The sequence below is a fragment of the Pristiophorus japonicus genome, chromosome 20 (assembly GCF_044704955.1).
Source record: "Pristiophorus japonicus isolate sPriJap1 chromosome 20, sPriJap1.hap1, whole genome shotgun sequence".
NCBI lineage: Eukaryota > Metazoa > Chordata > Chondrichthyes > Pristiophoridae > Pristiophorus > Pristiophorus japonicus.
Window position 1 is genome coordinate 67384894 of NC_091996.1, and position 23605 is coordinate 67408498.

General features: G+C 43.3%; 1 protein-coding gene across 50 annotated transcripts in view; it reads left to right on the forward strand.

Moving 5' to 3' along the window:
• The window catches only part of LOC139232545 (heat shock protein DDB_G0288861-like), a 990854-nt gene that overhangs the window by 190543 nt on the left and 776706 nt on the right, over positions 1–23605 (forward strand). For 49 of the 50 annotated variants that reach the window (XM_070862910.1, XM_070862948.1, XM_070862943.1 and 46 more), the window contains exons 7-9: positions 11776–11844; positions 12681–12719; positions 23535–23597. In XM_070862910.1, the coding sequence (XP_070719011.1) occupies positions 11776–11844; positions 12681–12719; positions 23535–23597 (171 nt within the window). The remainder of the gene's footprint in view (positions 1–11775; positions 11845–12680; positions 12720–23534; positions 23598–23605) is intronic. The other variant, XM_070862945.1, reaches the window with a different exon arrangement.

Below are 23605 nucleotides of genomic sequence, written 5' to 3' on the forward strand. Positions count from 1 at the left end.
GTGCTGCCTTTGGCTGTCTGGACTTAATTATCACAGTTGCTTCTTTTTCTTTCCAACTCCAAACTCCTTCAAATTGCATCTTTGGATTGTCCCTTTAAACACTGGCATTAAGATTGTGTCATGCGGGTCCACATCATGCCTGCTACTGCTGGATGGGAAACCCAGAAGTGTAATTATAATTAGTTAAAAACATACTGACAGACACGCTGAACTTACTTCCAGGTTTCCCGCGCAATATCAGAAGTTTGCTGATGATTGCTCAGTGTTCATTTCCATTCGCATCTCCTCAGATATGAAGCAGTCGATGTCCATATGCAGAAAGACGTGGATGACATTCAGGCTTGGCCTGATAAGTAACAAGTAACATTCGTGCCACACATGTGCCAGGCAATGACTATCTGTGTCATGTATGTATGCTTGGGTTTACTAGCCACCAGGTGACGCCACTGTCAGAGGTCATTGGGCTGTGCACACATGTGTGCGGCCCAGATATAAAAGGCCAGCCATCTAGGTAATGTAAACTTTTGGCTCTAATAAAGTAGAGCCAGGTTTGTACCTGTTCGGGGTTTACGTATTTAGTCTATTGAGTTATTGCATACACAACATTTGGCGACGAGGTAAAAAGAACCTTTGCATGCAAAAATGAGCACAATTGGCATTCTGGAGCGATTCGTGGAGGGAGAAGATTGGGCAGACTTTGTAGCCTGCTTTAACCAGTACTTCGTGGCCAACAAAATGGAGAAAGAGTCAGACGCAGTTCGACGCCGGGTGGTCCTTCTCACGGTTTGCGGTCTGAAAATCTATGGACTCAAAGAATTTCTTCTCGCCCTTAACTCCAACGGACAAGGGCTGTGAAACACTTTGTGCTCTGGTACGTGACCATCTCAAACCAGATGAAGGTATCATCATCTCAAGATATCGATTCTATACGCACGTTTGTTCTGAGGGCCAGGATGTATCGGAATTTGTTGCCGACCTAAGACATCTAGCTGGACCGTGTAAGTTCGAAACTGCGTTGGCAGACATGCTGCGGGACTTCTTTGCAATCGGCATCAACCACGAGGTGATCCTGCGTAAGCTACTGGCAGCGGAGACGCTGGATTTGAGCAAGGCCATCACGATTGCCCAATCATGCATGACGACTGACAAAAGCTTAAAGCAGATATCATTGAAAAATCGGAACTCAACAAGTACTGTAAACAAAATAGTATCGTCGTTTAGCAGAGCTGCATATGGCAGGGCCTATCTGTCTGCGTGCGCAAAACCTGTGGCTGCTCAAAGTCCGCCAACGGGAATGAATCCGATATCGCCGTGTTGGCGTTGTGGGGAAAATCATCGGCATCATCAGTGTCGGTTTAAACAGTATATTTTTAAAGGCTGTTCGAGCGTGGGGCATCTCCAGCGCATGTGTCCGCAACTGAGCAAACGTGCTGCGACACACCACGTGGAGGATGATGACCAGTCTAGCACGGATCTGCATATGCAATCCGAGATACCAGAGGAGGAAGTGTACGGACTGTGTTTGTTCCAAACAAAGAGCCAACCCGATAATGATTAATGTAAAACTTAATAGTGTGCCGGTATCGATGGAATTGGACACGGGTGCGGGTCAATCAATAATGAGCCAGAGGACATTCGACAGACTGTGGGATACTAAGGCTGTGAGGCCTAAGCTGAGTCCAGTCAATGTCAAGTTGCATACGTACACTAAAGAACTCATAACAGTGATTGGCAGTGCAGTAATCAAGGTGTCATATGATGGTGCAGTTCACGATACTCATTTCATTGTTTTCGGGAAAACAAGGTATCAATACCAAATGCATCGTCCCGCATCCAGAGGTGGGTGCTGACATTATCTGCCTATGGTTATGTCATTCGCCATAGACCTGGCATTGAGAATTGTGCCGTGCATTGAACCGTCTGCCTTTGCCCACAACCGGAAGATCTACTGTTAGTCATGGATGCTTTTGAAAGTGAAGGAACCCCTGTTACGGCCCAACAAGTTAAGACCTGGATCAGCCAGGACCTGATATTATCGGTTGTGAAACATTGTATCCTTAGTGGTGATTGGTCTGCCCTACCCAAGCAAATGTGTGAGGAGACCAAACTTTACATCCGTCGCAAAGACGAACTATCCATTCAATCAGATTGTATATTGTGGGGTAATCGTGTTGTTACGCCCAAGAAAGGCAGAGAGAAATTTGTGCACGATCTACATAGCATGCATCACAGTATTGTCATGATGAAAGCCATTGCCAGGTCTCATGTATGGTGACCTGGAATTGACCCTGATCTGGAATCATGTGTGCATCAGTGCAACACTTGCATGCAGCTTAGTAAAGCACCAGTGGAATTGCTGCTGAGTCTGTGGTCGTGGCCATCTAAACCATGGTCCAGGATCCACATCGACTTTGCAGGTCCCTTCCTGGGAAAGACGTTCTTAGTTGTGGTGGATGCTTATTCCAAGTGGATAGAGAGTACAATCATGTCATCCAGCACATCCACAGCTACCATTAAGAGCCTTCGTGTCATGTTTGCTATGCATGGTCTGCCTGACATCGTTGTAAGCGACAACGGATCTTGCTTCACCAGTATGGAGTTTCAAGAGTTCATGAAACTCAATGGTATCAAACATGTGAGGTCAGCAACCCGCATCCAATGGACAAGCAGAGCGTGCGGTCCAAACCATCAAGCAGAGTATGAAACGTGTAACGCAAGGTTCACTGCAAACTCGCTTGTCACGCATATTACTTAGTTACAGGACAAGACTCCATATGCTTACCGGGGTCTCCTCTGCTGAACTATTGATGAAGAGAGGTCTCAAGACCAGGCGCTCTCTTGTCCACCCTGACTTGAATAATCGTGTTGAATACAGACGTCAAAGTCAGCAAGGGTATCATGAGGTGCTATTGTGTCACGCGACATTTCTATCAATGATCCTGTGTATGTACTGAATTATGGTCGCTGGTACTGTTACGGCCAACAGAGTGTTTATTGTTAAGCTCAAGAATGGGCAGCCATGCAGGAAACATGTCGATCAGATAAAACTGCGGCACACGGATGAACCGGAACAGTCTGAGGAAGACACAATCAGTGACCAACCAACCTACCCTCAGTCATCAGAGGACTCCACTATCATCAATGAATCTGAACTTTCAATCACTGACACGGTCAATGAATCTGGACTTTCAATCCCTGATGTGGTCATTGCCACTCCCATCAGATGGCTACCCAGCCCCCAGTCATAACAGACTCAGAACGCTCGCCCAAGGCTGGAGTTGAACTGAGACATTCAACTCTGGAGCGGAAAGCCCCGGACCATCTCAATTTGTAATAAGACCGTTACTAATATCTTAAAGGGGGATATTGTCATGTATGTATGCTTGGGTTTACTAGCCACCACGTGATGCCACTGTCGGAGGTCATTGGGCTGTGCGCACATGTGTGCGGCCCAGGTATAAAAGGCCAGCAGTCTTGTAATGTAATCACTTTGTGCCCTAATAAAGTAGAGCCAGGTTTGTACCTGTTTGGGGTTTACAGTATTCAGTCGATTGAGTTATTGCATACACAACAATCTCCAACAAGAGAGAGAGTCTAACTACCGCCCCTTGGCATTCAACGGCACTTCCAATGCCGAATCCCCCACCATCAACATCCTGGCGGTCACCATTGACCAAAAACTTAACTGGACCAACTGCACAGAGCAGATCAGAGGCTGGGTATTCTCCCCAGAGCCTTTCCACCATCCTTTAAAAGGCAACTCTGGTTGAAGATTGGAGAGGCAGGCTGGGGGAGCAGTGGGTAGGTAGGAACGTGCTTGACTCACTGAGTTCAGGGACATGTGGCGGCAGTGATTGACTAATGTGTGATTTTTCTAAATTGCAGAAACAGCTAAAGAAGGGAGAAAGACCTTTCAAAGAGGCAAAAAGGAACTGCTCACAATATCAATGAGATTTAGTTTTAAAGAGAAGATTGAATTTAAATCTTTTGACATTCAACCCATAGTGCTTTTCTTAATAGTAGGTTTCCTCACTCTACTGCGCCTATAAGTTGTTCCCCAATGGCTTCAGCAGAACTGGTGGAAGGCTGCTGTTGCTCATATGTCTACCCTCGAGATAATCATAGCCAGCAACTCCTGGGCGCTCAAGCTGGACTTTGACTTCTGCTCGGGCAGTCTGGTTCTTTGGCACTGTACCAGGTATTGGTTGAGGGGGTGTCGTGGGAGAAAATGTGCTGATGTCCTGAGTGAGGGCAACATGTGCGACTCAAGCTGCGTCACTGCCATTACCATAGAGCTGGGGATAATTATTTGCACTGATTTGGGGAAGGCCAGACTGCAGAAACGAGTGAACCTGACAGCCTCTATCTACTTGCTGCACCAATCTCTGAGATAGATGTCCATCTATCCAAGGCAGCACACAGTTTGAAGCCGGAGTTTTAAGGGGATTGCCGAACATTCAGTAACTCACCCTTTATGAGCAGACATATAGAATTGCTGGGAAGACACTCTGATCTAGCCATAGGGATGGCAAGATTGGTGGTACAGTTCAGACACCAGATTAGTATCTGCACACCTATGCAGTTGTCACAGTAGCTCTATGAAGCAGCACAAAGACACGGAACTTCCACACTGTTCTCTGCCTCCTTAATCCCCAAAAGGTTCGACATGCCCATTTTTAGCTGATAACCCTCTTTTCCTGCAGATCCATCACAGAAGCGAAGGGCAAAGGAAGATGATGAGGGGAGAAGAAAGCTTTTCTTTATCCACAACGATGTAAGCAATGACGTGTAGGATGATGATGTTGAGGATGAGGATGTTGAGGATAAGGCTTCACATGAGGTCTGGGAGCTAGCCCCTGCCCCATGTACCTCTGCCCTAACCCCTTCCGTAGCACATTATGGACCACTTGCTTTCTCAAGCCCACGCATTAGCTCAGACTTTCATCTGGAGGAATTAGATAGTATCAGTGAGGAAGTGTGTGCGAGTGGTAATTCACAGAGCACGAGGGGGTTGCAGGAGTGAGAAGCAGTGAGGATGTGCCAGCTTTCCAGTGATGGCCGAAGAGAAAGCTGCTAACACTTTAGAGTTGTGGGACCCAGAACACCTGAGTATTTTCCTGAAAGGAAGGATGCTCCAGGAACATCACAATTTGTGCAAAGGCTCAGGTCTCTCTCCAAGGATGTGTGGTAACTTGCATCTGCAGCGACTTTGGGGAGCTTTTTCTACATTGCAGGCATCAATGAAGGTGTGGAAACCTCTTTGAAATAGGCAAAAATCGCTAGCTTAGAATCGGCCCAGCACCAATCATTGCGTCTTCCTTTGAGGAAGCACCATCTGTAGCTGTTGTTGGAGTATGCAGCATTCTTTATATTGGCTTTCCCGGGTATCAGTCTGCAGGTTGCTGGCTCTAAGGTAGTTATCCTTAAAGAAATCAAGGAGCTTGGTCAGAGCTGATGTTTCCTGTGTAAAGGCACTTTTATTGTTGTTTACTCCTGATCGTTACTTTTCATGATCTGATAGCTGCCATTAGTGAGGACATAGATCCAGGCGACAGTGGAATGGTAATAGCTAAAGGTGACCTGCAAGAGGCTGCTGTATCTCAGGACAGCAGCACATGCCAAGTCTCCAGCCCTTTCCATCAGAGCATCACCTGTGGCACATAGGAAGCAATGTAGGGCTACCCAGACAATCTCTTTAGTTTTGAACTTAATTATTAACATTTATGGAACTTATTAATTTTGTAATGGGACTTTTTCAAATATCTTCTGGAAATTTAAGTACAAAATGTTGTCGGGTTTACCCTCCAGGATTTTAAAAGGTAGTTATCCTTAAAGAAATCAAGGAGCTTGGTCAGACAAGATGTTTCCTGTGTAAAGGCACTTTTATTGTTGTTTACTCCTGATCGTTACTTTACACAGAATTAAGGTAGGATTAATAGATCTATACTTGCCTGTGATTATTTTGTCATTTATATGGAAGTACTGAATTAAGCTTTGGTACTTTTTTTGGGAGTGGGGTGTGGTCATGTTGTTCCTGTCTTCCCCCGTGAATACTTTGAGGAAGTAATCATTCAGAATATTGTGTTGTGTTGATCTAGGTTTCAAGCTTATTTGCACATTTTAATGTGTTCACCTCTTCTCTGACTGTCCTCTTGCTATTGTAGTACCGAAATAAATTTGTATAGTTATGTTTTACCTGTGTCTGCTCTTTGAGCTGCCTCAAGCCTTTAAATTCTGCAGCACAACACAATTTCAAATAGAAAGTTTCCAATCAAGTCTTTTTGACACCTAAAGCTCAACCAAGATTTTGGATTAAGGTTGATCCCAGAAATGATGACGGTGACAGTGCTTATGATGTCGGGTGATCATGACTCTTCCCACTTTCAGTTGGATTTATCCAGATCAGATAATCAGGTTATCAGATCATTGACAATAGATGTTTGGTGATTCAACTAGCGACAAAAAGTATACATTCCCGGAAGCAGCAAGACCTGGACAACATTCAAACTTGGGCTGGTAAGTGGGCAGTAACATTCTTGCCACAGAAGTGCCAGGCAATGACCATCTCCAACAAGAGAGAGTCTAATCATTTCCCCTTGACATTCAACAGCATTATCATCACTGAATCCCCCACCATCAACATCCTGGGCAGTCACCATTGACCAGAAACTTAACTGGACCAGCCACATAAATACTGTAGCTACAAGAGCAGGTCAGAGGCTGGGTATTCTATGACGAGTGCCTCACCAAAGCCTTTCCACCATCTTCAAGGTCAAAGTCAGGATTGTGATGGAATACTCTCCTCTTGCCTGGATGGTTGCAGCTCCAACAACACTCAAAGCTCGACATCATGCAGGACAAAGCACCCCACTTGATTGGCATCCCATCCACCACCTTAAATATTAACTCCCTCCACCACCAGCACACTGTGGCTGCTGTGTGTACCATCTTCAAGATGCACTGCAGCAACTCGCCAAGGCACCTTCGACAGTACCTCCCAAACCCGCGACTTCTACCGCTTGGAAGGACAAGGGCAGCAGGTGCATGGGAACACTGTTATGTATTTAACCCCTTGTAACCTGCATCACACCTGACCACCAGAGGGCTTACCTGTTGGAGTCCCAAGGGATCCCACGAGGTACCTGCACTCTGGAACCTTAATAAAGGAGCTAAGGTCACACTTGCTCATTACACACAGTACTCAGTCTGACCATTTATTATGAGGGTAACAAACACTATCACCAAGTTCCCTTCCAAGTCACACACCATCCTGACTTGGAAATATATCACCGTTCCTTCATTGTTGCTGGGTCAATATCCTGGAAGTCCCTCCCTAACAGCACTGTGGGAGTACCTTCACCTCAAGGTCTGCAGTGGTTCAAGGAAGAAGCTCACCATAACCTTCTCGGGGGCAATTTGGGATGGGCAATAAATGTTGGCCTTCTTAGCGACCCCCACATCTTGTGAATGAATTAAAAAAAATTAAAGATGTTCCAAGCCCAATCTTATTATGGTGGAATATGAAAATGAAAGCATTGAGTACATTTAGGCACAACTGGAGGGTACTTTGCATCAGGTAATTTCATGATAATAAAAAAATGTGTTGCTAAACCGGAAAAATGAAATAAATTTCACGATGAAAATATGTGAAAGATGTCTGAAAAAATATATTGAAACAACGTGAAACATCAATTACGGTGAAATATGGGATAAGGGATCACACCAAGGAGAATACAATATGTGTGAGGGAAGGAGAATTTGTAGCAGATGTACTGGTTAGATTGGGAAAAAACTGCTGGTCAAAGCAGTGCAAAATGGCTCGTGAAGGTGAAATGGGATTGGTATAATGGAGCACTTAAAGGGAGGTGAATATGTGTAGAAATTTAGGTGTGCAGTACTAGTGTGAGATTGACACCCTTCAAGTTCATATGATGAAGAGCTTGTGCTCCCGAAAACTTTATTTTACACAGTATTAAGATTTTTTTAACATATATTTTTAGCAAGTACTATTTTGAACCAATATATGACTTCACTGTGCTGACACTTTAAAGAAAGAGCAGGTAAATGTTCCCTGTGCATCCATTCTGCCAGATAACTGAATCATTCTTCCTGCTGTGCTAATCATCCTATCCTCGCTCCATGTTACACATGAGTAGCCACGATCTTCTTGATCAAGTGCATGTCAACCATTTAATGCTGGTTAGGATAGTCCTACGTTTCTACATCTCTATTTACAATCCATTAAATTCATGATTGCTGTAGCCTTTTTGTAAAGCAATACAGAGGGCTCCATGTGAGCTCTGTGTTGTATTGAAAGAACAGTCGTAAAAATCAACCAGTGGTTGGGTTTTAGAAGAGGTCTGGCTGAAACTGCAGGTGATTATTTTTCCCAGTGCATTTTTACACACCAAAGGTGAAAGAAAATACTCAGGCATTGTATGAGCTTCAACGTAGAGTTGAACTTTCTCACAGGCACTTTCTTGTATGGCTTAAACCCCATTATTGTAAGCCCAGTGATAAAGGATTAATAACATTTTGTATTTGTATTTGTGAGACTGAAAATGGAAACCTCTGATTTCCAAAAGTTATTGTAGAGTCTATTAATGAGTTTGAGAAAATTTAACACAGCTTCTAATGAATGTGAATCCACAATACAGAACTTAGCATATTTCATTATTTCATATGTTCCTATAGCTTTTTGTTAGGTAAGGGTAACAAAGGATATGGACAAAGGTGGGTAAATGGAGTTGAGGTGCAGAACAGCCAGGATCTCATTGTGGTCGAACAGGCTTGAGGGGCAGAATGGGGCGAGGTTGGCGCGAAGGAGCGGCGCGAGAATGTAGAGATGTGATCGGGACCCGGGAGAGGCGTGAGTTTGGGACCAGAAGAGGTGAGGGCCCAGGGCCAGCACGGGCCAGCCCACACTGCGATATGTGTGCGCACTAGGCCCGTGCAGCAGAGCTGGTCTCCAGTCATCTTGGCTAATCCTTGCCACTGGACCAAGACCTAATTCTGTCAAGCCTGTGTGGTGGCTGGTGTGCAATGGCCACCGCACGTTAAAAAAATCCACGCACAGGCATCTTCCACCCTTCAAGATGTAGTTCTGGATCTGGAATATTAGGTCCTTCATTGAAACACCTGTGAACTCATCCTTTTTTGGCATGGAAGCAAGTCATCCTCGTTTCAAGGGACTGCCTATGATGATGATGATGATGATGTTCCTAAAGGACACTGATAAGGCTCGGGCTGGAAATTCCAATTTATTTAGTGCAAAAATGGTGTTCTGGCATAGAGATCGGAATCTGTGGTATAAGCCAGATATGTCAGAATTACACCTATTCTAGAATTCATTATAAATTCAGGCTGAATTGACTACTAGCGGAAGAGGTGGCCATTCCCATGAATGATTGCAAATTACATGATAATGAGAGCAATCGCTGCTGTCCCTAAAATTCTGCCATTTGCACCAGAATTGCATTTGACATAGCAGGAAAGAGGAACGAATTAGCCCTGCACGAGTTAACAGACCAGGATGTGGTTGAGTTCATTGGCTTGGTCTGAAATATGAGGTTTTTCTGAAGTGATTAGAAAAATCTTTTCTGAAGGAATTCTGCAAGATTAGGCTACACAAAAGGAAAAGAACATCAAGTAGGAGCTACTGTTCCTCAAAAGTCTACAGACCACAAACCATTCCCTCGAAGCTGCTGACCATCCTTCTCGGATATTGAAATCAAGGTGACACTGAACCTCGCTGTCACCCATGCCAATATCTCAGATCCTCTAAGCTGGTCCATCGGATCTCCATGTGAATGTGATATTCAGCCAGCATCCTTTTTAGAGAAAGCCTCAGACATCAGGTTCCACAGGCTAGGAAGCAAGTTCTATGGCGCCTTTACTCTTTACTGTTAGATCCCACTTTTATCTCATTTCTGTAAGGGTAATGAATGAAGGAATACCATAAATATAAAGAGATCACAAGGAGGAAATCAGGATAGCAGGCAATGCTCCCTCTAAATTTTTCTTTATGTGCGGTACCTTTATATTCTGCACAACCACGCATGTGCGGTATCTTAAAATAAGACTTGCATTTATGGAACACCTTTAACAACCTCAGAATGTCCCAAAGTGATTTACAGCCAATGAAGCACTTTTGAGGTGTAGTCACTGTAGTGATGTAGGAAAAGTGGCAGCCAATTTGCACACTGCAAGATCCCACAAACATCAATGCGATAATGACCAGGTAACCTATTTTTTGCTGATGTTGATTGAGGGATAAATATTGGCCAGGACACTATGGATAACTCACCTGCTTTTCTTCGAAGATGTGCCATGGGATCTCTTACGTCCACCTGAGAGGGCAGACGGGGCCTCGGTTTAATGTCTCTACCGAAAGATGGCACCTCCACCAGTGCAGCATTCTCTCAGCACTGTGCTGGAGTCTCAGCCTGCATTATGTGCTCAAGTCTCTGGAGTGGGACTTGAACCTTCTGACACAGAGGGATCTTAGTTAGAGGAAACAGTTTGTGAGCGGCCTGCGCAGTACCTTCCTGATTGCTGAGCGGCCATGCATGCATGCCACTTCGAGGGAACATTGATAGCGTGTAGTTTACCTTGCTCTGGTGAGGTCATTAAACAACTTATTGCACTTCAAAGGAACCTGTGGTTTAAGATGTTGGCACTCACTGCCACAGCCATCTCAATCCACAAAGTACACACCACAATTTTGACAGGTTTCCGGTTCCCAGCCCCAAACAAATTTGCCATCCTGCACTGGATCTCTGCTACGAGGATATGCAGGTCTAGCTCTGTGAAGTTGGCTGCTCATCTCTTTGATCAATCTGCTATACTTGTCACCCAGGTTGTCTACCTCTTCCGTTGCTGCCACTGCTCCTTTAAGAAACAGCAGATTTATATTCCACTACTGTGCCAGGTTTCTGCATCTCCTCCTAATAATTTATGGCTACCTCTTCCCACAACCCCGCTTTCTCAGCGCTGCCTCCTTAGCTCCCCACCCCCATCTTCCCAGTCCTTTTCCATTTGCTGCCGTCAGATTTTTGGGCCTGTATTGTTCAGGACAGGTACAGTGAGTTTCTTAATTAATTTTTTTACATTTTGTCCAGCTGAATAAACAGGAACAGTTACATAATAAATGTAGCAACAACTGTTCATAAGAATATGTTATAAAAAACTGTTCAAAAACTGATGTGTACATTAAAATGTATTCCTTTACAAGAGTAGAGCTACATCACAGATACATGTTCTGAAAAATGACACTCATTATTCATTTAATCACACTATCTCATATATCATGATCAGAGGACTCATGTGTAAATACAATGCTTCACATTTCTGAAATGTTCAGTTACTCTAATTACAGGGCGATTCTGCAGTCCTACATTCTCAGTGAGGAGTAGCACTTATGTCTTAAGGAATGTAGCTGTCTGACGTGATACATATAAGTTCTCAATCAATGAATAAATTCAATGGGCTGGATTTTTGGTGTGTTGCCACCTCTGTTTTCGCCGCGGAAGGGTGGTAATGATGGTGGAAAGCATTTTCGGGCGGCCGGCCAGCTGGTGAATTTTGCGGCTGGAGACGCAAACCATTTCCCAGCGCAAAATTTACCGCTCCGCCTGGATTAACGCCGCAACAGAAGCGGGACCGAATTTCCACCATAATGCGTATAAATAATCATTGTAGAATGAACGACTCGTTTTTATGATCCATAAAATACAATTTTCTTCTATCTTTGCTTCACCCTGCTTTGCAATATAGATCTTCCAGTCCTTTGTATACAGATGAAAGGATGTTTCCAGACAATAATGACAGCAATCACGCTTATAGGTCAGTATTAGTGACAAAAAAGTGAGTTTGTTTGAAATGACATTAATTCACATAATAAAATGAAAACTAAGCTGGCGGCTTTGCAGATATTATGTGCATTTATGATGTAAGCTGTGCTTTATTACAGTATAAAATATATACAGTTCTGAGTATAGTATGAATAATAAGAGTATGACATATTAATTTGCCATACACCATATTTGTGGGCCTTTCCAATCAGAATGTGATGGAAATCTGATACGCAAAATTCACATTCCACCATGGCAAGTTGTGTAACTGAAGTTAATAAATCTGGCAATTAGTGGGCGAGCACTGAAAATTGTATTCAAAGTTGTAAAAACCCAACTGGTTTGCTAACAACCTTCAGGGAAGGGAACCTGCTACACCTACCTGGTCTGGCTTATACGTGACTTTTGTCCATGTGCCATGGTTGATCATAATGTCCTCTGAAGTGCCCTAGCAAGCCACTCAGATGTACAAACAATTATTCTGGGGCAACTAAGGATAGACAATAAATTCGGCCTTGCCAATATCACCCACAGCCCAAGACTAAATAAATAAAGTGGAGAATTGTGGAAGTGATGCTTCTTTATGACATTTTGAGTGTTGGTTACAAAGATATGTAGGTATGTTGATTTTTTTTAAATTATGCTGTTACTGTAAATATATTTTCATGATTTATATATGATCCAAATGTAAAATAGATCTAAGTATATCAGATATTTATGCATACATGTTCATTATACAATCAGTTACACAAGTTATATGCTTGTAGTTTGCAAATCAAAAAATGTTTTCCTTGTCCTCTTTTGTTCTATTTTTCTTTTGTCTTTTAGATCTTTCTCTGATGAAAGTGAGTGCATGGAAACCATTAGGTCAGTGTGATTGGGTTTGTGAATTAACAAAAGAATAGCTAAAGTGTCTAATCTCACCATATAATGAGACTGATTTTCAACCTGCCATCCGATGTAAAATGGGCATTGTGGAAATGAAAGTTGGGCATTTTCTATAGCAGACGTTGACCCATAACTCCAGTTTTACACATGGGCAGCAAAGTGAAAATCTAATAGAATATGTTTCTTACAATATGTATAATGTATAGATTTCAATATGTTGTGTATGTATCTTTACAGTTTGGTGTGTTTGATTGTATAATCTCGTTTGGAGGCCTTCCCCACAAAATTTGGCAGAAATATGGCAGCATGGATGGTTGGCGAAAAGGCAGAAAACAAAGAGTAGTGATTAATGGATATTTTTGATACTGGAATGGTGTAAACAGTGATGTCCCCCAAGGATCAGTGTTGCAACTATTGCTTTTCTCAAATTGTATATATTTTGGACATGTGTGGGATAATTTTGACTTGAGGTTAAAGTGTAAAATGGGCAATATTGATTCAGCAGCCCATTATATATCATTCCTGATTTTATGAAAGATATATAACATCTGGCTGAATCGATATAGCCCATTTTGCACTATCACCCAAAGTCAAAATTACCCCCATTACCCCTTGGTAAACAGCTGGGGTTCCAGATCTTACTGGTCCTACTTTTAAAAGAAGGATGCTTGCAGAGCATTACATATATATTCAGTCACTAGGGATGATCACTGGAAAGTGTAGCAGATGACAATTGGAGAAGTCCATAACCTGCATCTGTGGCTCCATGTTGGACCATTTCTCCGCAATTTAAACCCACCCCAGTGTGTGTAGCAGTTGCAGGCCAATCTGCAGTAGAGTGCCTAATGTGAGTCCCAGTTTAAGCTTCTGTCATGGAAACTGAGATTGCTGCCATAAAGGCCTTCGTTGCCAGAATGGAAAGGGCTACTTGATCCATCTTCAATAGGCTTGGCAAGTCTTTTACATATAATTATGTGACAGGGCTTCAGTGATTTCATTGGTATCATTATGTCTGCATTGCAGCAGTTCAGTGACCTTTTCAGAGACGGTGCCTGATATGTGTGGCATGGCAGCAATGTGCTGACAAGATTCTGCTGTCATTTAGGATAGCAATACATGCATGCTGTTTTGCCATTCGCCACAGATGCTTGCACATGTGACTGAAAGGAAGCAGTGCAAGGCTTCCCTTGTAACAGTATAAGAGATGCAGCTTGCAGCAGGCTGATCTCAGTACATAACTGCCATGAGGAAGTCCACTTCATATCACGGTGGCTCCTCGAGGATCACAACTACCAGCTACTTCATGCACTTCTAACATGCAGGAAGCAACTAGCAGCAGCACTAGATTAAGGTTAAGGGTGCACTTATCAACACTTGCACCCAAGGGTATCACACACTTGCTCCAAAGGGAAGCAAAGTGGTAAGAAACACTGGACATATTCATATACTGGATGTAAATAAAATGAAGATGCACTTTAGCTTTGAGGTGGTATGAACTGGAGCCAAGTGAGTTAAAACACAGAGAGATGTGTGAAGATAATAGCATCCTTGTGGTAGGAAGGGAGAAGATGTAAGCAGAATTGGTGAGTCATTTCCCATATGTGGTCAAGAGGAGGTCTCCCGTATCAGACTGATCTTAATGCACCTTGCTGCTGGGAACCAATTGTTCTCTATCTTCTCAAGGCTGCTGCTCCTCCTCCTGACTATCCTCATGCTGTCTTTGTAAGTCTTTCTCATCTACGCCCTCCATAATGTGGCCTCCTGGTAAAGCAAAGTTGTGCAGAATACAGCATACCAACACTATCCATAAGAACCTAGCTGGACCATATTGCACAGCACTGTCAAACTAATCCAAGCACCTGCTATGTGCCTTCAAAATCCTCATAGTCTGCTCTATGGTAATTCTGGTGGCAGAATGGGCCATGATGCAACAATGTTCTGGGAAGCTGCACAAGTTCAAAATTATTCCATAGAATGTAGTGTTGATTTCCCAGTATTCATCAAGACACTTAGCTTTCTGCGTGAAGGAGTGCTGGCATGGTGGACTACATTAAAATGAATGTATAAAATCATTCAAAACTCGGATGTCCGTATCCTAACTTGTACCAAGTCCCATTCATCCATGTAAAGTTTCTGTTAATGTTGTGTCAAACATTGAAATCTTTATTTTCAACACTTTGTGTTTTTGGACACATTTGTGTGCACCTTTGAGAGTGGCTTAGTGAGTTGCAGTGAATGGTACTCCCCGCAATGGTGATGAGTGCGAAATGAATGGCTTAGACATTGCAGGGATGCTTTATGGTGCTAGTGTCGGATGGTGCCAGCCTGGCACCTCTTTAAGCCGTTGCAAGAGAAATCCTGAAATTATGCCCAAAATATAAGCCGAAAACTAGAAAATATAATGGACTGAGTGCAATATAAAGGAAGTAGTGCCATTATATGGAACACAGATGTTGCACAAGTGGTACTGGGTCTCTTGCTAAATTTGTTAAAATAGGGCAATGATCACAAGACTTGTGGTGGACTGTTCAGCCACCAAAGAACTCATTTCAGGAGTGGAAGCAAGTCTTCCTCGATTCTGAGGGACTGCCTATGATGATGATGATGATGATGTGCTATGGAAATTCCCAACTGTTCTTCCAAGCTTATTTTAGGATTATGGTTGTACGGAACCTTATATTATAACAGCACCTATGTATATATTTACAATAAGAACAAAACAATTCTCTATAAATCTTAATATTTCTTTATTTAGTGGGTTCATCAGCATTTTCTTGATGTAAATTTACTCTTGATGAAAAGACAAAAAAAAATTAGCAACAAAGAAAAAAAAAGCCAGCTTGATCTGGATCATAAACTGAAAGACAATTGAAGTCAGTTATTTGAGTGTTAATTAATTAAAAGTAGCTTGGTAAATGTGAGTTGAAATAAATTTTAAAAAGAAAGAACCACTTGATTACGAGATTCACGAGGCATGCAAAACCCAACCAGCTAAAGTTAAATACAAAATGGAGGTTGAAGCAGAGACTTCCAGCCTCATTATAATATTTAAATAGACCACCTGCCTCCTGGGAGCAGGTTAGCTGCCCACACCGCCCCCCCGCCACCCAACTCAGTCCCACCTCCGTTAAAATCGGAAGTAGGTGGGTTCAGGTCAGGATTCAAATTTGTTAAACTTCAACTACCTACACATCCCCAATCCACTTGTTTTTTTTTAGGTTAAAATTCCCCCCATAGATTTTTGGTGGGTAAGGCTATTAAGGCTCACAGAACCAAGGCGATTGATGGAGTTAAGATACAGATCAGCGATGACTGAACTGAATAGCAGAACAGGCCCGAAGGGCTTAATGGCCTATTCCTGTTCCTATGTTCCATAAGAAGAGTGAGCTGTAAATAGAGGTTCCACCATGGTTAGCACCAATGTCGTGTTCTTGGAGCTGACCATTATGATTGAGTTGGACAAAATCGTCTCCATTCTCTGCACAATGCCCCAACACAAGTTGGAGTTGGACTCCTACATGCTCTGAACCATCTTGTACAAGCTCTCTGACAGGCTGGCCAGGGCGCCTAGCATTTCCTGGTGTATGGCCATAAGTGCTCTTCAGTAGACTGGGTCCTTGAAGTCAGCATCTGAGTCATATGCAGTAGAGTTAGTATGTGGCTTCCAATCCTTGTGCCCTAGCTCCTGAACACTTGTGACCAGTGATTCACCACCTCCTCCAGCCTATCCATTAAACTATGTGTATTGCTAGTCTCTGAACGGATGCTTGCAAGGATCAGATCGATAGATGCTGCATCTTCAGGAAGGTTGGGTTCTTCTTCCTGTGCTGGCACAGGGGCATCAACATTTTCAGCAGCTGAAATGAAAGAGAGGGACAAATCTGAAGGAAGAGCAGAGAGAGATGAATGGCTGGTGAAAGCAGTTGCAGATTGTCATGCCAAGTGTGAATGGAGAGATATCTCTTCCAGCATTGTGATTTGCATGGCCATGACTCTTCACCGTCACAGGTTGGTCAGTGTGTTGCCTTCCTAAAGGGAAAGTGTTTGCATGATCTTCTCCTGCAAGAAAGAATGGAGTGTGTTAGTGGTAGCTATATGAGGTGCTTTGAGAGTGGGCCTGACATGTTCAAATAGTTTTATATTATGTGTGTGTGATATCTTCTTTACCTCATTACTAAAGCACACTCATGCAAGATGGCTCTACAGGAACTTGTCAGGTGACCTAGGCACGATGCTTTTATTATATTTACAGCAATGGCTGCATTACGACAGTAGTCCATTAGGTGGAGCAGTAGTCCACTAGGTGGAGCTATATTGCACTTCTCCCTTCTTAATGAAGAAGTAATCATAACAAAATAATCATTATACATAACTTGCATGGTTATACATAACAAAAGATATGGACTTATTTTGCCATATTTACAAATCAAACTTAAGCATTTGTTTTATGTTTCGAAGAGGATACCTTCGCTCTCGAATTGAACTTTCCAAACATGGTGTCGAACTTACATTCATTCTAGGCTGAGCCTGAGGAGAGTTTTCCTCCAAGGGTAACCTTTGATTTACATTTTGACTCTCGACAACTTCAGAATGTTTGTCTGCCTGACTTAGACTCAGACTTAAATTTTAACTGTCTCTTCCTTGTCTTAATTGTTTCTCTTCGACTGACTTTGCCAAGTTTGGCTTTAACAACGAGAACTTGGTTTGTGGTTGTCATTTGAGAAACAACTTTGCTGGTGTTCTACCGGTAGTTGTATGAGGAGTATTATGATAAATAATTGGAAAGTTTGCCAATTTTTGGTCCAACGACAAATGCCGTTTCTTTGGATTTGCTTGTAAACCATCTTTGTCCACTCTATGCCCTAAGTACTCTACTGAGCCATGAAATAACACACACTTGCAAGCAGTCACTCGTACTCTGTACTTCTCTAGCTGTTTGAGCATGCTATTATGGATTTTCCTGTTTTGTGCTGAAATGAGTATGTCATCTAAATAACATACTAGCCCTTCAATGCCTTGCAAAATCTGGTTCATCACCCCTTGGAATTTGGTGGGGGTGGAAGACACTCCAAATGGTAGCCTATTAAATTGATATGGGCTGAGATGAGTATTTATAGTCAAGCATGACTTGGATTCCTCATCGAGTTCAAGTTGTAAGTAGGCATTTGTGAGATGTAACTTTGAGAAGATCTGACCACCTGTCAGTGTTGTGACAAATCTTCTACATTTGGCAATGTATTGGATAGATTACCCTCTAGAACCTGGTTTACGGTTACTTTATAATCACCACACTACTTTACCATACCATCTGACTTGGGTACAACAACAATGGGTGCAACCTAATTACATAGATCTATCTAATAGATAATGTTCTCAGTCTCTAGTCTTTTGAGTTCTTGCTCACCTTTCTCCTTGAGTGTATCTGGTATGGGACCTGGCTTGCAATAAACTGGCCTAGTGTCCTTCTGTACTCTTGACACTCGCCTGGAAGCCTTGGATCGGACTGACTGTTTCACAGAACACCTTCGGATACTTCTTGACGACATCCTCTTTCGATGCAAATCTCGTTTTAACACGAAAAATCTCATTCCAATCCAGCTTCAGTGATCCCAACTAATTTCTACCTAGTAAGGCAGGCTTGTTGTCTCCTGCCACTACTAAGAGAGACAAGCTCTTAAACTGATCCTTGTATTTCACCGGTACAGCAGTAGGACCTACCACAGGGATCTGCTCTCCTGAATAGCCTCGCATTCCTATCTGACTTTTCCAGTGGAAAATCACTCAACTTGTCGAGACATAGCGATTTTGGTACTACACTCATGGATGCACCAGTACCGATTTCCATGGGCATCCTTGTTCCAGCAACGTCTACTTGGATGATGATACTTTGCAAATCGATGTTAGGTATCCTTGTGCTCCTGATGACGTGTATCTCCTTGTCCTGTTAGAAACATAGAAACATAGAAAATAGGTGCAGGAGTAGGCCATTCGGCCCTTCGAGCCTGCACCGCCATTCAATGAGTTCATGGCTAAACATGCAACTTCAGTACCCCATTTCTGCTTTCTCGCCATACCCCTTGATCACCCGAGTAGTAAGGACTACATCTAACTCCTTTTTGAATGTATTTAGTGAATTGGCCTCAACAACTTTCTGTTGGAGAGAATTCCACAGGTTCACCACTCTCTGGGTGAAGAAGTTTCTCCTCATCTCGGTCCTAAATAGCTTACCCTTTATCCTTAGACTGTGACCCCTGGTTCTGGACTTCCCTAACATTGGGAACATTCTTCCTGCATCTAACCTGTCTAAACCCGTCAGAATTTTAAACGTTTCTATGAGATCCCCTCTCATTCTTCTGAACTCCAGTGAATATAAGCCCAATTGATCCAGCCTTTCTTGATATGTCAGTCCCGCCATCCCGGGAATCAGTCTGGTGAATCTTCGCTGCACTCCCTCAATAGCAAGAATGTCCTTCCTCAAGTTAGGAGACCAAAACTGTACACAATACACCAGGTGTGGCCTCACCAAGGCCCTGTACAACTGTAGTAACACCTCCCTGCCCCTGTACTCAAATCCCCTCGCTATGAAGGCCAACATTCCATTTGCTTTCTTAACTGCCTGCTGTACCTGCATGCCAACCTTCAATGACTGATGTACCATGACACCCAGGTCTCGTTGCACCTTCTCTTTTCCTAATCTGTCACCATTCAGATAATAGTCTGTCTCTCTGTTTTTACCACCAAAGTGGATAACCTCACATTTATCCACATTATACTTCCTCTGCCATGCATTTGCCCACTCACCTAACCTATCCAAGTCACTCTGCAGCCTCATAGCATCCTCCTTGCACCCACCCAATTCAGTGTCATCCGCAAATTTGGAGGTACTACATTTAATCCCCTCGTCTAAATTATTAATGTACAATGGAAACAGCTGGGGCCCCAGCACAGAACCTTGCGGTACCGCACTAGTCACTGCCTGCCATTCTGAAAAGTACCCATTTACTCCTACTCTTTGCTTCCTGTCTGCCAACCAGTTCTCAATCCATGTCAGCACACTACCCTCAGTCCCATGTGCTTTAACTTTGCACATTAATCTCTTGTGTGAGACCTTGTCGAAAGCCTTCTGAAAGTCCAAATACACATCAACTGGTTCTCCCTTGTCCACTCTACTGGAAACATCCTCAAAAAATTCCAGAAGATTTGTCAAGCATGATTTCCCTTTCACAAATCCATGTTGACTTGGACTTATCATGTCACCTTTTTCCAAATGCGCTGCTATGACATCCTTAATAATTAATTCCATCATTTTACCCACTACTGAGGTCAGGCTGACCGGTCTATAATTCCCTGTTATCTCTCTCCCTCCTTTTTTTAAAAGTGCGGTTACATTGGCTATCCTCCACTCCATAGGAACTGATCCAGAGTCAATGGAATGTTGAAAAATAACTGTCAATACATCCGCTATTTCCAAGGCCACCTCCTTAAGTACTCTGGGATGCCGACCATCAGGCCCTGGGGATTTATCGGCCTTCAATCCCATCAATTTCCCCAACACAATTTCCCGACTAATAAGGATTTCCCTCAGTTCTTCCTTCTTACTAGACCCTCTGACCCCTTTTATATCCGGAAGGTTGTTTGTGTCCTCCTTAGTGAATACCGAACCAAAGTACTTGTTCAATTGGTCTGCCATTTCTTTGTTCCCCGTTATGACTTCCCCTGATTCTGACTGCAGGGGACCTACATTTGTCTTTACTAACCTTTTTCTCTTTACATATCTATAGAAGCTTTTGCAGTCCGTCTCAATGTTCCTTGCAAGCTTTTTCTCGTATTCTATTTTCCCTGCCCTAGTCAAACCCTTTGTCCTCCTCTGCTGAGTTCTAAATTGCTCCCAGTCCCCGGGTTCGCTGCTATTTCTGGCCAATTTGTATGCCACTTCCTTGGCTTTAATACTATCACTGATTTCCCTTGATAGCCATGGTTGAGCCACCTTCCCTTTTTTATTTTTACGTCAGACAGTGATGTACAATTGTTGTAGTTCATCCATGCGGTCTCTAAATGTCTGCCATTGTCCATCCACTGTCAACCTCTTAAGTTGCTTTTCTTCCATGCTATGTAGTCTCTGCGGATTTCTACTTATAGCCTTGAAAGTTGATTTACTCTTCAGTCAGCATGCCTTTGCAAGATGCCTTGTTTTCTCGTCACTCCACAAACGCTCCGAAAGTCTCTAGGTCGCATTTTTACTCACCCAAGTGCTGTATTATTCCCATAGGCACGGCCATCTGGACTCTTCAATTCAGCCAAGAATGCTTGTAATTTACCTTGTATTTTTAGCTGTTCTGCAAAACAAAGGATCTTTCTAGTCTCTCTGTTGTTTGGCTGTATCATCCACTAACAAAAATTTCAGCTATGGAATCCAATTATCCTATCCTTTATCGCCAGTGTGTTATCTTCTTTACCTCATCACTAAAGCACACACATACAAGATGGCTCTACAGGAACTTGTTAGGTGACCTAGACACTTGGGGGCCAAATTTGGTCAAGGCCTCCGCCTGCCCAAGTGCCGCACAAAGTGCCACCGATGGCCGCTGAGGTACCAGACGGTACTTTCGGCGGGGTTTTCATCGCCGAGGTCCCTCGAAGGTCGGCAGGCGTCATATTAACGCCATACGCCGCCAATTTGGGCAGTAGCAGGCAGGAAGTCTCATTCTCGACGGCAGAGGTGCTTGCCGCCCAAGTGCCGCCAAGGATGGAGTCGGGCCCACGGTGGGTCGAAGAGGTAAAAATAAAAATCAACAGCAAAAAAAAAATCTGACGACCTTCAGGGGACCCCATCCAGGTAAGTATCTGTAAAGAAATAATTTTAAAACATTCCACTTAACTTTTTTTACAGGATCTTGATACTTACCATTCAGGACAGACCAACCTCCACGCAGCGGTGCACCGCCATCCTGCCGCCAACTCCTGCCCGCATCAATCTGGCATCTCGGCAGGCGGGAGTGTATTTGCGCGCATTGACCATCTGCTGATGTCGGCGGGTGCTTCCTGGCGTCTCTCCCCTCCCGCCCGCTCCAGTCAAAAGTGGCACTGGATGGCTCGAGCAGAGGAATGTCGGCAGCAGTGGGCGGTAAGTTCATCAATTTCGGCCCCATGATGCTTTTATTGTATTTACAACAATGGCTGCATTACCACAATAATCCACTTGGTGGAGCAGTAGTCCACTAAGTGGAGCTATATTACAGTGTGAAAGATGTGAGGGTTGCAAGAGTGTGAGAGTAGGAGATGCAGAGTGTGTGAGCAGGAGAAGGAGGTGGCATGTTGTGTGGTGCAGCAATTGCAGAAGTGTAATGGAAAATGGGGCAGGAAAGTATTGTGAGTAGTGTCGTTCCAGGTTGTTCACATGTGATGAGAGAGCAATTGTTGTGAGTAGTAGGATTCTTACCTTCCGGTCATTGAACTTCTTTCTGCATTGCAACTATATTCTGGGAGCTAAGCTCCCAGGATTGACCTTGTCAGTGAGGTCTTTCCACTGGCGGCTGAGATGTCGCCCACAGGGCTTTCTGCTCCAGTGGGGTTGACAGAAGCACCCCTCCTCCTGTCAACGACCTGGACCAGGGTCTCCAATGCTGCACCCGAGAACCTGGATGCCCAGTCTGCATCTCTTCCAGCCATTTTAGACCTTAGTGCTGCCCTGCTGTCTACAGCCAGATGTTCCTCACCTTTTAAGAGGTGCTAGATGTGTCAGTGAAGCCCGATTTCCCACTGCGCCCCACAAGCAAGCAGCCAATAACCAGTGTGGGTAGTGCTGGGTGCACTACTAACTCATGATAATGAGTTGCCAGCACCAATTTACCTTTGTCGCTGCGTGCATGTTTCTGGTACGATCGAATTTCTAGGCCGTTGTAACTAGCAGTAATCAAAATTATAGGTCAGTGTTAGTGGCACAGAAGTGAGTCTGTCTGGTATGCAGTTGGAAATGACATGAATGCACTAGAAAATGTTACTAAGCCAGCATGCTTGGCAGATAATATATGCATTTGTGCTATAAGCTGTGTTTTGTTGCATTATAAAATATGTACATTTCACTGAGTTTTGTGTGACTAATAAGGGTGTGACATATTCATTTGAGCATGTACCATATTTGTTGGCATTTCCGATCAGAAATCTGATATTCAAAGTTCACATGCCACCACTGAGTTCAGTAAATCTGACAATTTGTGGGCTAGCACAGAAAATGACCATGAAAGTTGCTGGATTGTGTAAGAACCCAACTGCTTCACTAATCTCCTTCAGGGAAGGAAAACTGCCACTTCTACCAAATCTGGCTCATACATGACCCTTGTCCACACTACATGGTTGACTATAATTCCCTCTGAAGTGGTCTAGCAAGCCACTATGTTGTACAAACCATTTTTCAGGGGCAACTAGAGATGGGCAATGTCACCCACAACCTGTGCCCAATTAAATGGAGAGAAAAACAAAATGAACTTTCGTCACGGCAAGTTGTGGAAATAAATAAATAAATAAAGTGACCACTCTGAGCAATTGTGGAAACGATGCTACTTTATGACATTCTGAATGTTGGTGATGAACTTAGTAGGTGTATCAAAATTACTGTAAATATATCTTCCTGATTTGTATATGGGCCAAACATAAAATAGATAGAAATGCATTAGGCAAAATATGCATAAAATCTCATCATAAAATCAGTTACACAGGTTATATACTTGTAATGCACAAAACGCAAAATTATGTTTTCCCTGTCCCTTGTTGCTCTATCTTGCTTTTGTCTTTTAGGTCTTTCAGTCCTGGAATTCTTGAAGAGAAAGATAATGCAAATAGCTGCATGCAAACCTATAGGTCAGTGC